The 16,036-nt window shown below is 42.2% G+C and overlaps 1 protein-coding gene across 2 annotated transcripts in view; it reads left to right on the top strand.

Annotated features, from left to right (window-relative positions):
* The window catches only part of PAFAH1B1 (platelet-activating factor acetylhydrolase 1b, regulatory subunit 1 (45kDa)), a 142,714-nt gene that overhangs the window by 109,547 nt on the left and 17,131 nt on the right, over nt 1-16,036 (top strand). For both annotated transcript variants that reach the window (XM_011987260.1, XM_011987259.1), the window contains 3 exons: nt 7,599-7,683; nt 8,245-8,319; nt 9,219-9,425. In XM_011987260.1, the coding sequence (XP_011842650.1) occupies nt 7,599-7,683; nt 8,245-8,319; nt 9,219-9,425 (367 nt within the window). The remainder of the gene's footprint in view (nt 1-7,598; nt 7,684-8,244; nt 8,320-9,218; nt 9,426-16,036) is intronic.

Genomic DNA, 16,036 nt, shown 5'->3' with positions numbered 1-16,036 from the left:
TTTTTTTAGGATAATTCTTATGAAGTTAAGGTAGTTTCCTTTTTCTAAAAGTATTTATTATTAGTCTGAATTGATTTAATTTTTTTAAGTTTTTATTTTACTTTAAGTTCCGGGATACATGTGCAGAATGTGCAGGTTTGTTACACAGGTAAATGTGTGCCATGGTGGTTTGCTGCACCTATCAAGCCATCACCTAGGTGTTAAGCCCCACATGCATTAGCTGTTTGTCCTGATGCTCTCCCTCCCTTTGGCCCCCGCCCCCACCAACAGACCCGGGTATGTGTTGTTCCCCTCCCTGCGGTCCATGTGTTCTCATTGTTCAACTCCCAGTTAGGCGTGAGAGCATGCGCTGCTTGGTTTTCTGTTCCTGTGTTAGTTTGCTGAGGATGATGGCTTCTAGCTTCATCCATGTTGCCGCAAAGGACATGATCTCATTCCTTTTTATGGCTGCATAGTATTCCATGGTGTACATGTACCACATTTTCTTTATCCAGTCTGTCATTGATGGGCGTTTGGGTTGGTTCCATGTCTTCGCTATTGTAAATAGTGCTGCAGTAAACATAAGTGTGCATGTGTCTTTATAGTAGAATGATTTATATTCCTTTGGGTATATACCCAGTAATGGGATTGCTGAGTCAAATGGTTTTTCTGCTTCTAGATCGTTGAGGAATCACCACCCTGTCTTCTATGATGGTTGAACTAATTTATATTCTCACCAACAGTGTAAAAGCATTCCTATTTCTCCACAGCCTTGCCAGCATCTGTTGTTTCTTGACTTTTTAATAGTCACCATTCTGACTGGCATGAGATGGTATCTCATTGTGGTTTTGGTTTGCATTTCTCTAATGATCAGTGATGTTGAGCTTTTTTCCATATGTTTGTTGGCCACATAAATGTCTTCTTTTGAGAAGTGTCTGTCCATATCCTTTGCCCACTTTTTGATAGGCTTTTTTTCCCCCATTCTGTAGGTTGCACATTCATTCTGATGATAGTTTATTTTGCTGTGCAGAAACTCTTGAGTTTAATTAGATTCCATTTGTCAATTTTAGATTTTGTTGCAGTTGCTTTTGGCATTTTCATCAAGAAATCTTTGTCCATGCCTATGTCCTGAATGGTATTGCCTAAGTTTTCTTTTAGGATTTTTATGGTTTTGGGTTTTGCATGTAAGTCTTTAATCCATCTTGAGTTAATTTCTGTATAAGATGTAAGGAAGGGGTCCAGTTTCGGTTTTCTGCTTATGGCTAACCAGTTTTTTGAGCACCATGTATTAAATAAGGAATCCTTTCTCCGTTGCTTGTTTTTGTCAGGTTTGTTGAAGATCAGATGGTTGTAGATATTTGGTGTTATTTCTGAGGTCTGTGTTCTGTTCCCTTGGTCTGTTTGTCGGTTTTGGTACCAGTAGCATGCTGTTTTGGTTACTGTAGCCTTGTAGTATAGTTTGAAGTCAGGTAATGCGATGCCTCCAGCTTCGTTCTTTTTGCTAGGATTGTCCTGGCTATTAGTGTATCTGTTTAAATGGGTCTGGTAAGAAAACATCTCAGTTCATCAGCCTTTGACTTAACCTTGTTTTTTCTTCATATGAGCAGTGAAAGTAAAATGGTTACAGAACTCTTAGAACTTTTTTCATTCTTAGAATGCTAGAGTATACAGTTTGTAAAACACTATTATTGGCAAGGCATGGTGGCTCATGTCTGTAATTCCAGCACTCTGGGAGTCTGACGTGATGAAACCCGATCTCTGCAAAAAATACGCAAAATCATCAGGACGTGGTGGCGGGTGCGTATAATCCCAGCTACTCAGGAGGCTGAGGCAGGAGAATTGCTTGAACCCAGGAGGCGGAGGTTGTGGTGAGCCAAGGTTGCGCCACGGCACTCCAACCTGGGCGACAGAGCAAGACTCCATCTCAAAAAAAAAAAAAAATCTTATGGGTGGTATTGATGAGGTGTTAAGACTAGTATTACAGCTGCAGAAATTACCCTAGGAGATAAAAACAACAATGAAAAGAGTGTAGGAAGTCAGATAAAATCAAATCCTGGCATTTTCATAAACTTCTGATAGTTTAGAAAATAATTTCATTCGTTATGTTTGTAATAGTTTGATATTTAAGCCTAGGCTATGTCTAGCTAGGATCTATTTGCTCATGGATAAAAGTCCTTCATCTCAGTTTTGATTTTAACCATTTTCTTTTTTATTTTGCTTAACCATTTTTCTTTTTTTAACGTGTGTGTGTGTGTGTGTGTGAGTGTGTGTGTGTGTGTGTGTGTGTGTGAGAGACAGACTTTTGCTCTGTCGCCCAGGCTGGAGTGCAATGGCGCAATCTCAGCTCACCGAAACCTTTGCCTCCCAGATTCAAGCAATTCTCCTGCCTCAGCCTCCCAAGTAGATGGGATTACAGGTGGCCACCACCATGCCTGGCTAATTTTTTGTATTTTTAGTAGAGACAGGGTTTCACCACGTTGGCCAGGCTGGTCTCGAACTCCTGACCTCAAGTGATCCGCCCTCCTGGGCCTCCCAAAGTGCTGGGATTATATGCATGAGCCACCGCACCCAGCCTTCTCTGATTCTTTACAGTATTACTGGTTTTGGTCTACTCTGTTTTACTTCTGTGTGAATTTCTGTTTAATTCTAGTGACTGGTTTTAAAGAGGCAAAGATTCCATCCTTAATAAAGCTGATGAGGCCAGGTACAGTGACTCACGCCTGTAATCCCAACACTTTGGGAGGCCAAGGTGGGCGGATCACTTGAGGTCAGGAGTTTGAGAAGACCAGCCTGACCAACATGGAGAAACCCCACCTCTACTAAAAATACAAAATTAGCTGGGCGTGGTGGCGCATGCCTGTAATCCCAGCTACTGGGGAGGCTGAGGCAGGAGAATCGCTTGAACCTGGGAGGCGGAGCTTGCAGCGAGCCGAGATCGCGCCACTGCACTCCAGACTGGGCAACAGAGCGAGACTCTGTCTCAAAAAGAAAGAGAGAGAGACAGAGAGAAAGAGAGACAGAGAGAAAGAGAGAAAGCAAGCTGATGCAAATGTACTCTAGGTCAACTGAAATTACTAGCAAGCCCTAGAAGCACTCTTTAGGCTGTTAGAACCAAGAATTTTGTGGGTTTTTATTTTGTTTTGTTTGTTGTTTTTTTGAGAGAGGGTCTTGCTCTGATAGACAGTCTAGAATGCAGTGGCTCACTCATAGCTTGCGGCAACCTCAACCTGCCAGGCTCAAGCCATTCTCCTGCCTCAGCCTACCAAAGTGCTAGGATTACAGGCGTGAGCCACTGCCACCTGCTGAGGTTCTTCAGTCTTTACTTATTTCTTACTTTTAGTAATAGTGGTAAACCTTGCTGAAGTTAAAGGTTCTGCATTAACTGGATCAAGTTGTTGGCTTAAATATTGAGAGGCAGGGCATCAAAGGTGGTAGTGCTAAAATTCTCTGGATGTTTTTTTATGTTGTTGGTTTTTTTTTTTTTTGGAGACAGTCTCGCTGTGTTACCCAGGCTGGAGTGCAGTGGCGCAATCTTGACTCACTGCAAGCTCCACCTCCCGGGTTCATGCCATTCCTCGGATGCCTCAGACTCCTGAGTAGCTGGGACTACAGGCACCTGCCACTACACCTGTCTAATTTTTTGTATTTTTAGTAGAGACAGGGTTTCACCTTGTTAGCCAGGATGGTCTCGATCTCCTGACCTCGTGATCCACCCACCTTGGCCTCCCAAAGTGCTGGTATTGCAGGCGTGAGCCACCGCGCCCGGCCGAGAACAGAATTTAATAGAACTAAAACAGTGTTATTATTTCTATGAAAAAACAAAAACAAAAAACCTGTACTGCTGTACTTTTATGGTTGTTTTAGAATGTGCTCCTTCTTCTTTAAAAAAAAAAGATTAACTGTGAAACAGCCTCAGGTCTTCAGGAGGTATTCCAGAAGAAGGCATTGTTATCCTAAGAATGGTAGTTCCATGCATGTTATTGCACTTGAAGACCTTTCAGTAGGGCCTGATGTGGAGGCGGAAGAAGTGGTACTGAAGATTTCTGTCCTACTGATTTTAAGAAGGAAAAGGGAGTAATCATTTTTCTTATTTTTCCTTTAATATTATCTTTACCTGGAAAAGTGTCACCATTTAACTTTTCCTTTACAAAAAAATGTTCCTTAAGACCGTAACTGTTGGCCTGGCATGGTAGCTCATGCCCATAATCCTAGCACTCTGGGAGGCCAAGGTGGGAGGATCTCTTGAGCCCAAGAGTTTGAGACAAGCCTGGGCAACATGGCAAAACCCTGTCTCTACAGAACAACAACAACAAAAATGCCCTACATGGTGGAGGCTGAGGTGGGAGGATCACTTGAGCCCGGAGGGGTTGAGGCTGCAGTGAGCCATGATTGTGCCATTGCACTCCAGCCTGGGAGACAGAGCTTGAGACCATTTCTCAGAAAAAAAAAAAGATTACAGTTGTTGTACTTTGTATATATGTTACACATACGTATTATGTGTTATGTGAGCTTTATTGTTTGAAGCTGTGTAGTGTGTTTTCAGGCAGAGTTTTAGGCATTAGGACTTGACCCCAAAATAGCAATTGAGCTAATAGAGTTTGGTAGGAACATTAAGTATTTAAGAATAATATATATGATTTCTTGACATATTCTTCTTTATTTGCTTGAAGTTTGCTTTTTATATTAAAAGAAAATGAAGCTAAGAAATAAATGTGTTGCAGCCTTTTTTTCCTCTTACTACTTTGGAATGCAGGTTTTTGTTTTTTTTTTTTTTTCTTTTTGGAGACAGGGACTCACTTTGTCACCCAGTCTGGAGTGCAGGTGGTGCAATGACAGTTCACTGCAGACTTGACCTCCCAGGCTCAGGTGATCCTGCCACCACACCCAGCTAATTTTTTGTACTTTTTGTAAAGAAGGGTTTTGGCCATGTTGCCCAGGCAAGTCTCAAACTCCTGGCCTTGAGCGATCCGCCCAACTTGGCCTCCCGAAGTGCTGGGATTACAGGTGTGAACCGCCATGTCCAGCCAGGATGCAACACTCTAACAAAAGGAAAATTTATTTTTGTTGAAGGTTTGTAGTACAGGCTTTGACAAAAGAAGATATTTGATTGCACCTCGTGAGAGAGCCATTGCCTTCTTAACATTGACTTGGGGTCAGGCGCGGTAGCTCACATCTGTAATCCCAGCACTTTGGGAGGCCGAGGCAGGCAGATCACTTGAGGTCAAGAGTTCGACACCAGCCTGACCAACGTGGCGAAACCCCGTCTCTACTAAAAATACAGAAATTAGCTGGGTATGGTGGTATGTGCCTGTAATCCCACCTACTCAGGAGGCTAAGGCAGGAGAATTGTTTGAGCCCGGGAGGCGGAGGTTGCAGTGAGTCGAGATCGACCCACTGTACTCCAGCCTGGGTGACAGAGCGCAACCCCTGTCTCCAAAAAATATGTATGTATATTGATTTGGAAGGCCCAAGTATAATTACTTGGTAGAAATCAAAAAGTAGAGTCAGCTCTGTGTAAAGAAGATACTTCAGCATGAATGGAGTTAGCCATTAGTAGAAACAGGCCAGAAGGAAGGTACAAGCTGTAGTATGAGTAACACACAGACACAGACACAGACTTGTAATAACGTTAAGATTTACCTCTCCTCAATGTCTTTGAATGTGATTGTCAAACACTGTAATTATTTTTAATTACTGTTATTATTTTTTGAGACAGAGTCTTTCTGTGTTGCCGAGACTGGAGTGCAGTGGTGCAATCTCGGCTCACTGCAACCTCTGCCTCCCAGGTTCAAGCAATTCTCCTGCCTCAGCCTCCCAAGTAGCTGGAATTACCGGCGCCTGCCACCATGCTCGGCTAATTTTTGTATTTGTAGTAGGGACGGGTTTTCACCATGTTGACCAGGCTGGTCTTGAACTACTACTACTTTTTTTGTTTGTTTGTTTGTTTTTTGAGACAGTCTTGCTCTGTCACCCAGGTGGGAGTGCAGTTGCACAATCTTGGCTTACTGCAAGCTCCGCCTCCCAGGTTCACACCATTCTCCTGCCTCAGCCTCCCGAGTAGCTGGGACTATAGGCGCCCACCGCCATGCGCAGCTAATTTTTTTTTATTTTTAGTAGAGATGGGGTTTCACTGTGTTAGCCAGGATGGTCTGGATCTCCTGACCTTGTGATCTGCCTGCCTTGGCCTCCCAAAGTGCTGGGATTATAGGCTCACGTGAGCCACCGCTCCCAGCCTCTGGTCTTGAACTTCTGACCTTGTGATCTGCCCACCTCGGCCTTCCAAAGTGCTGAGATTACAGGCATGAGCCACTGCGCCCGGCCTAACCCTGTAATTATTATACGTTGATTTTTGGCATGCTGATAATTACCTGGAACATAAAGTGTTTGCTGGTAATTCCCTGTTATCTTTGTTTGCTGATTTGTTTTAGACATACCATTGAGTTAAAGTCAGTAATCCCACCAGTTCTACAATACTACTGAAACGTGTTTTGTATTGTTTTTTGAGATGGAGTTTTCGCTGTTGTTGCCCAGGCTAGAGTGCAGTGGCACGAACTGGGCTCACCACAACCTCTGCCTCCCAGGTTCAAGTGATTTTCCTGCCTCAGTCTCCCAAGTAGGTGGGATTATAGGCATGTGCCACCACGCCTGGCCTTTTTTTTTTTTTTTTTTTTTTGAGAAGGAATCTTGCTCTGTTGCCCAGGCTAGAGTGCAGTGACAGGATCTCGGCTCACTGCAATCTCCACCTCCCAGGTTCAAGCAATTCTTCTGCCTTGGCCTCCCAAGTAGCTGGGATTACAGGCATGTGCCACCACACCAGCTAATTTTTGTATTTTTAGCAGAGACGGGCTTTTCACCATATTGGCCAGGCTGGTCTCCAACTCATGACCTCGTGATCTATATCTATATATATATCTCTATCTATCTGTCTGTCTGGCTGGCTGGCTATCTATCTATCTATCTGGCCCAAAACATTTTTGGTCCCAAGCATTTTGTATAAAGGGTACTCAGACTGTATAAGGCAAACATGAAAAGGCTAATTCAGCTTCTCTAACCTTCAAGTTCTAATTCTAAATGAATGTCTCATTCTACGACAGTAGACTAAGTTTATAGTGTATGATTTCTTTTTTTCACCGACTCCAGTGGTTCAAAGTTATTTCTAATATGAAAATACTTTAGTTTTCTCAAAACTTTTCTCTGCAAAACTAAATTCCAGCTGTCAGCCTTTGAGCGTATAACAAGCAGTAAAGAAAGACTAAATGTAAATGTTAGCAAAATTGGTGATTGCTGTCACAGAGCCATAGCTTGATCTGTAGAGTGCCTACAGCTTGTGAGGTAAGCAACACATTTGAAACTTATAAATATGTAATTTCTCTTCTGATATTAAAAAAAAAAAAAGAAAAACTTATAACTAAGAATATAATATTATGGATGTACTATGACAGGGGCTAAAAGTTCTGAGGGCTTTGCAGGGGTGTCCTTTTTAATGAAACACTTGTATGATTTGAAAGGGAATACTCTCAAGAGTATCTTGGCTTAATGAGATTTTAAATAAATTCTATTTCTTCAAAATAGAAATGAGGTCTCTTTTTTAGGAGTCATTTGAATTTGTTTTCTTTCAGAAATCGAGCTATAGCAGATTATCTTCGTTCAAATGGCTATGAAGAGGCATATTCAGTTTTTAAAAAGGAAGCTGAATTAGATATGGTATGTTTTACTTTTTAACAATTCTTCAAAGTAGAGTTAATGAGTGGATTTTTACTCAGGTATCTGTAGTTAACAGTTATGCACAATTTTGTCATTTGTTATTGTGGTCTGCCTGGTACTGAACTTGATTTTCACTCCCTTTTTTTATTTTTTATTTTTATTTTTGAGATGGAGTCTCGCTTTGTCTCCCAGGCTGGCGTGCAATGGCGTGATCTCGGCTCACTGCAACCTCTGCCTCCCGGGTTCAAGCGATTCTCCTACCTCAGCCTTCCGAGTAGCTGGGATTACAGGCGCGCACCACCACGCCCATCTAATTTTTGTATTTTTAGTAGAGACAGGGTCTTGCCATGTTGGCCAGGCTGGTCTTGAACTCCTGACCTCAGGTGATCCACCCTTCTCAGCCTCCCAAAGTGCTGGGATTACAGGTGAGCCACCGTGTCCAGCCACTCCCTTTTTTAATAATCAGATTTTTAGTAATGTTTGGGCTTAAAGATGAGTAATCTTTGGCTTGAGGATCATAGTTAAGCCATTCTTAAAAGGTTCTAACTTTATTTTCTCTAGAATGAAGAATTAGATAAAAAGTATGCTGGTCTTTTGGAAAAAAAATGGACATCTGTTATTAGGTTACAGAAGAAGGTAACTAAGTCTTGTTTCTTTAAAATTAGTTGTATTCAGTTATATAAACTTTCTGAAAATAACTATTCATCTGCATTAATTAATAATTGCATCTAATCTTTAAAAAGCAAATAAAAATACATTTTCTGTGCTTTATGAAAAGTATGACCTAGGCATATTATTGCAGATACATGGTAACTCGCATATCCGGAGTTGCTGACTGGGTGGAATCTGCATAGTCCTGACTTGGAGGAATTGATACTGAAAGAACTCATTTGTGCACTTAGAAGGAAAGAACACATGGAGCCACTGTGATTGATGCTGGGAAAAGAGCACTACAGTGTGCTCTTAGACAAGTCATTTTTATCTCTGAGCTTTTCTTCTTATCTGTAAATACAACAAATAATATTCCAGTCCTAAAATGTATACTTCACAGGCAAAGTTAGAATAAGTAAATAACATTGTTATGAGTTGATCATTTATTACGAAGCTCTTAGAAAAGTGCTTAGCACATATAGTAGATGCTCAATAAATATTAGCTTTTATTATTAATATGATTACCATATATAATGTGGTTTGGAAAGAACTTACTAAGAGTAGCAGCCTTAGAGGGACCAAGGCAAATTCACTGCCCTTCTTTGATTAGAAGACTCTGTCACCAGATATAAATTGAAGTTTTTCTTTGTGTTAAAGAGTTAAGGCAATTGTACTGAATTTTTCTCAGTTTTTAGTTTCCTCATGACTTAGGTTTTGATGCTGTATAAAATAAATAATTTTCATTTAAATTTGACAAATGCTTGGAGATTACTGAAATTTTTTCAAGTATCCTGCATATATAGTTACAAAATGCAGTTTTTTAAAATGTCACATGCTATTTTTATTGAAATCTATCTGTACGTAACTACGTGCTCTTTTTCAAGGTTATGGAATTAGAATCAAAGCTAAATGAAGCAAAAGAAGAATTTACGTCAGGTGGACCTCTTGGTCAGAAACGAGACCCAAAAGAATGGATTCCCCGTCCGCCAGAAAAATATGCATTGAGTGGTCACAGGAGTCCAGTCACTCGAGTCATTTTCCATCCTGTGTTCAGTGTTATGGTCTCTGCTTCAGAGGATGCTACTATTAAGGTAATTCTTTGCTAAAAGCAGACTTAAAGTTAATAGGGTGAAGAAAATTAAAAGATCCTGAAAATAAGCCGGGCGCGGTGGCTCAAGCCTGTAATCCCAGCACTTTGGGAGGCTGAGACGGGTGGATCACGAAAGCAGGAGATCGAGACCATCCTGGCTAACACGGTGAAACCCCGTCTCTAATAAAAAAAATACGAAAAAATAGCCGGGCGAGGTGGCAGGCGCCTGTAGTCCCAGCTACTCAGGAGGCTGAGGCAGGAGAATGGCGTGAACCCGGGAGGCGGAGCTTGCAGTGAGCTGAGATCCGGCCACTGCACTCCAGCCTGGGCGACAGAGCGAGACTCCGTCTCAAAAAAAAAAAAAAAAAAAGATCCTGAAAATGAGGGCCTATGCAGAGGGACAGGAGGTACTCTTTGAAGTGTAGTGATTTGGTTCTGAATCTTAAAGACAGAATTGGAATAAAATACCATTGTGGCTCCTGAGAGGCATGCTGCCAGGTAAGTTCGATGGTGAATTTGAGAAAGTCGGATGTCACTAACTGAGTTGATGTCCGTAGATCACCTTGTGCTTGAACAGTTTTTGTTCTTAGAGGATGAAAAGTGTGTGCCTTACCTTTAAACAGAGGTTGTGTGTGAAATACCATTTGACAAAACTAGTAATTGATAGGGTGAATCTATACTGCAAACGAATTCAGTAGAGGATTCATTTAAATTGGACTTTCCTTGATGTATTTAAAATTGGCTTTCCAGGAGTAGGGGAATATAAGAGCTTTTCATTTTATAAATTATATATTTCATTAAAAAATTTTTTTTCACAGTAAACATATAATACCTTTTAATGTTGTGCTTTTTTAATTAGGAAAAGAGTTGTTTTTAAGTTGCCTTTGTTCCAGACACAGTAAAATGACAGTTGTATAAACCTCCTACAGAAAGATAAGATAGTTGCAATATAGGTAGATTTAGATAGGTCTCTCTATACTAAGGGTTGTTTCAAAGTAAGTTAGTTACAGATACTAAGTTTCATTTACAAAAGTGTAACCAATCAGCTGGGTGCAGTGGCTCACGCCTGTAATCCCAACACTTTGGGAGGCCAAGGCGGGTGGATCATGAGGTCAGGAGATCAAGACCATCCTGGCTAACATGATGAAACCCCATCTCTACTAAAAATACAAAAAAATTAGCCGGGCATGGTGGTGGGCGCCTATAGTCCCACCTACTCGGAAGGCTGAGGCAGGAGAATGGCGTGAACCCGGGAGGCAGAGCTTGCAGTGAGCCGAGATCACGCCACTGCACTCCAGTCTGGGTGACAGAGCAAGACTCTGTCTCCAAAAAAAAAAAAAAAAAAAAAAGTATAACTAAGAAAATGTGAGTAGATTGTATATGTCATATAGCAGTTCAGCATAAAATGCAGGCATAGGCCTGGCGTGGTGGCTCAAGCCTGTAATCCCAGCACTTTGGGAGGCCGAGGCGGGTAGATCACAAGGTCAGGAGATCAAGACCATCCTGGCAAACACAGCGAAACCCTGTCTCTACTAAAAATACAAAAAAATTAGCTGGGTATGGTGGCGGGCTCCTGTAGTCCCAGCTACTCAGGAGGCTGAGGCAGGAGAATGGCGTGAACCCAGGAGGCGGAGCTTGCAGTGAGCCGAGCTCGCGCCACTGCACTCCAGCCTGGAGGGCAGAGCAAGACTCCATCTCAAAAAAGAAAAAAAAAAATACAGGCATAATTTAAATGCGACTGTACTTAACTAGTTCTTCAAATTAAACATTGTTTTACAGTGTGTTTATGTGATTTCTTTAGTTTCTAAATCAGTGACTTGCACCCTGTGGGCTTGTGATTTAGGAGGGTGGCTGTGGAGTCATTGTAAGGGAGTCTTACATTCATACAAGCATCATGGATTTCTAGAGGGTAAAATAATTATATGCCTAATACATTAATATACTCCATTTTAAAAAATAGACATGCATTTAAATTTTTTTCATGATAGTCTTTCATCGTTATGTACTAAAACACTACAACTGCTCTTGTGAGGTTTGGGATGGAAGTAGACATTCTTTAATAGATGGAAAATTGGCCAGCCGTGGTGGCTCATGCCTGTAATTCCAGCACTTTGGGAGACTGAGGCGGGTAGATCACGAGGTCAGGAGTTCAAGACCAGCCTGGCCAAATGGTGAAACTCTCTCTCTACCAAAAATACAAAAATTAGTCGGGTGTGGTGATGGGCACCTGTATTCCCAGCTACTCGGGAGGCTGAGGCAGGAGAATTTCTTGAAGTCCGGGGGGTGGAGGTTGCAGTGAGCCGAGATTGCGCCACTGCACTCCAGCCTGGGCGACAGAGCAAGACTCTCTCAAAAGAAAAAAAAAAAAAGGTGGAAAATCTAGAATCTAGGCTTAACTGTTGATTTTATAACAGTATTATAAAAGCATAAACAGAACTGTAAATGTACCCCCTTAAAATGTATCTATTAAGTCTGATTTAAAATTATTACAAATGGAAGTTTTAGAACTTTTTATTTGTAATCATACCACGTATCACAGCAACTACTTAGAGTCCACCCTTCAACTTGGTCTTTTTATTTTTATTTTTTTCTGGCCACAGGAAACCTCCTCATACCATTTAGTCTTTAAATGTGCACACATGTGGTTGTTTCATTAATGAAAAGTAGTTATATATGGTTTTGTTAACTTTTGACTGATTTATTTTAGAAATACTTTTCTTTGTTTCTAATGAATCATCATTTTAGTAACTTTAAGCTGATCATCTTATTTATATAGAGAGGCTTTGTAGGATAGTTAGTGGTCAGGGGCACTGGCTCTGGGTTCAAATCCTGGCTCTACCACTCAATAGTTAATGTGATTATGGGCAAGTTAACTTTTTGTGGCTTTGATTTATTAAATGAAGATTATTAATAAATACCTACCTCGTAGGGTCTGGGGGAGGATTAAATGATTTAGGACATAGAAGCTGTTTAAAACAGTTTTTGCTGGCCAGATTCCAGAGGAGCACTCAGTGTCAGCAGTGTATCAGCATCAGTAACAAGCTGTCCTCTTTTGGACTTCGCCTCCCGAGTAGCTGGGATTGCAGGCACCCGCCACCATGCCCAGCTAATTTTTGTATTTTTAGTAGAGATGGGGTTTCACCATCTCGGTCAGGCTGGTCTCAAACTCCTGACCTCATGATCCACCTGCCTCAGCTTCCCAAAGTGCTGGGATTACAGTCGTGAGCCACTGTGCCTGGCCAGCTAAGTTATTTTTAAATGACAACTGCAATAGAATGATTTTCCAAAATACTCAAAGGACAACATACAGAAAGTGTTTTGTAATTTTATGACTATCTTGGGCAAAGGGGTTGATACAGTTAAGGCTCAATTTTCTTTTTTTTTTTTTTTTTTGAGACGGAGTCTCGCTCTGTCGCCCAGGCTGGAGTGCAGTGGCCGGATCTCAGCTCACTGCAAGCTCCGCCTCCCGGGTTCACGCCATTCTCCTGCCTCAGCCTCCCGAGTAGCTGGGACTACAGGCGTCCACCACATCACCCGGCTAGTTTTTTGTATTTTTTTATTAGAGACGGGGTTTCACCGTGTTAGCCAGGATGGTCTCGATCTCCTGACCTCGTGATCCACCCGTCTCGGCCTCCCAAAGTGCTGGGATTACAGGCTTGAGCCACCGCGCCCGGCCAAGGCTCAATTTTCTTATTTAAAAATATCTGTGTGGTCAGGTGCTGTGGCTCAGATGCCTGTAATCCCAGCACTTTGGGAAGCTGAGGCGGGAGGATCACTTGAGTCCAAGAGTTGGAGGCCAGCCTGGGCAACAAAGTGAGACCTCGTCTCTATTAAATAAGCAAATAAATAAATAACTGTATTATATTCTGCAGTGTAAAAGTAATGCATATGTAATGAATGTAACAGAACAATGCCTGGCAAATAGATGGTAAGGGCTCAATAAACTGTTGCTGATATTATAATTATTAGTAACAATAAAATTGTCTTAAATAATGTCTTACATGCATTTGATGAATAAAACTGGTTTCTTTTAAAAACATTCAGTTGTCATCAACCTTTGAACAATAATTTATGAAAAATATTATAGAGGGATGTATATTTAGACCAGTTCATTACAGTATTTTTAATTACATTATTTAAATTTTTAGATTGATTTTTCTGATTGTCATTTAGAGCTAATTTATTTTGAGATGCTCTGTTGCCCAGGCTGCAGTGCAGTGGTGCGATCTTGGCTCACTGCAACCTCTGCTTCCTGCGTTTAGGCAATTCTCTTGCCTCAGCCTTCTGAGTAGCTGAGACTACAGATGTGCGCCCCTAAACCTGGCTAAATTTTTTGTATTTTTAGTAGACACGGGATTTCGCCTTGTTGGCCAGGCAGGCTGATTTTTAACTCCTGACCTCAAGTGATCCACCCGCCATGGCCTCCCAAAGTACTGGGATTACAGGTGTGAGCCACCGTGCCCGGCTAGAACTAATTTAAACATGGAGAAAGAAGAGGTGAGGTGAGAGGATCGCCTGAGCCTGGAAGGTCAAGGCTGCAGTGAGCTATGGTCATGGCACTACACTCAAGCCTGGGCAACGAAGCGAGACCCTATCTCTAAAAGATAAGTAAATAGCAAACAGAACTGGAAAATATGTTCAACTAATAAGCAATTGAAAGATTGCCAGCTGGGCGTGGTGGCTCAAGCCTGTAATCCCAGCACTTTGGGAGGCCGAGACAGGCGGATCACAAGGTCAGGAGATCGAGACCATCCTGGCTAATATGGTGAAACCCTGTCTCTACTAAAAAATACAAAAAACTAGCCGGGTGAGGTGGTGGGCACCTGTAGTCCCAGCTACTCAGGAGGCTGAGTCAGGAGAACGGCGTAAACCCGGGAGGCAGAGCTTGCAGTGAACTGAGATCTGGCCACTGCAGTACAGCCTGGGCGACAGAGCGAGACTCTGTCTCAAAAAAAAAAAAAAAAAGAAAGATTACCAACTTTTTTTGTGTGTAAAACAAGGTCTCATTCTGTTGCCTTGGCTGAAGTACAGTGGCACAGTCATGGCTCACTGCAGCCTCGACCTCCCCAGACTCAAGCTATCCTCCCACCACAGCCTCCTCAGTAACTGGGACTATAGGCATGTGCCACTATGCCCAGCTGATTTTTTATTTTTTGTAGAGAGGGGATCTTGCCATGTTGCCCAGGTGTCAAACTCCTGAGCTCAAGCAGTTCTCCTGCCTTTGTCTCCCAAAGTGCTGGGATTACAGGTGTGAACCACCTTGCCCAGCTGGATTGCCAACTTTAATATATAACATGAAGAATTCAGATGTGTAAACCACTAACGTCTCAGAAAAATGGACATAGTACAGGAGCAGACAATTCACAAAAAAAGGTAGTAACAGGCCAGGCGTGGTGGCTCACGCCTGTAATCCCAGCACTTTGGGAGACCGAGGCGGGCAGATTGCCTGAGCTCAGGAGTTCAAGACCAGCCTGGGCAACACGGTGAAACCCATCTCTACTAAAATGCAAAAAAAAATAGCTGGGCATGGCAGCGTGCACCTGTAGTCCCAGCTACTTGGAAGGCTGAGGCAGGAAATTGGCTTGAACCCAGGAGGCGGAGGTTGCAGTGAGCCGAGATCATTCCACTGCACTCCAGCGTGGGCAACAGAGCAAGACTGTCTCAAAAAAATAAAAGGTAGTAACAGCTAACCAAATAGTAACAACAGTTTGGCCTTACTACTAACAGCAGAAGAAATAAACACTGAAATTATGGGCCGGGTGTGGTAGCTCATGCCTATAATCCTAGGACTTTGGGAGGCCAAGGTGGGAGGACTGTTAAAGCTCAGAAGTTAGAGACCAGCCTGGACAACATAGCAAGACCTCGTCTGTACTTAAAAAATTAGCCAGGTGTGATGGCCTATGCCTGTAGTCCCAGCTACTCGGAAGGCTGAGGTGGGAGGATCACATGAGCCTGGGAGTTGGAAGCTGCAGTGAGCTATGATTGAGCCACTGTACTCCACTGTGGGTGACAGAGTGAGACCCTGTCTTAAAAAAATTGTGCCAGGCCTGGTGGCTCACGCCTATAATCCCAGCACTTTGGGAGGCCAAGGCACGTGGATCACAAGGTCAGGAGATCAAACCATCCTGGCTAACATGGTGAAACCCTGTCTCTACTAAAAAATACGAAAAATTAGCTGGGTGTGAAGGCAGGCACCTGTAATCCCAGCTACTTGGGAGGCGGAACTTGCAGTGAGCCGAGATCACGCCAGTGCACTCCAGCCTGGGTGACAGGGTGAGACTCTGTCCTCAAAAAAAAAAAAAAAAAAAAAATTGCCGTGTGTGTGTGTGAAATTGTCAAGATATTTTACCTATTAAATAAGAATCCCCAGTGATGAGTTTGATAAAGTAGTCATTCTCATTACATTTGATACAGTCTTATGGGATATCAGTTTAACAGAGTATATGAAGGCTTTAAAAGTTTATACTTTTTGACCCACTAATTCTTTTTCCCCATTGCTGTCTGACCTAAGTATTATAAAATGAGGACAGAATTTTTTTATATTCAGAAATGTTCACCATAATGTTTTTTATAATGGTGGTTTAGCCCGCAATTTTTTTTTTTTTTTTTTTT

This window comes from Mandrillus leucophaeus, unplaced genomic scaffold, assembly GCF_000951045.1.
Source record: "Mandrillus leucophaeus isolate KB7577 unplaced genomic scaffold, Mleu.le_1.0 Scaffold306, whole genome shotgun sequence".
Lineage (NCBI taxonomy): Eukaryota > Metazoa > Chordata > Mammalia > Primates > Cercopithecidae > Mandrillus > Mandrillus leucophaeus.
The sequence above is the reverse complement of the archived record's forward strand: the minus strand, read 5'-3'. Positions and strand labels throughout refer to the sequence as shown.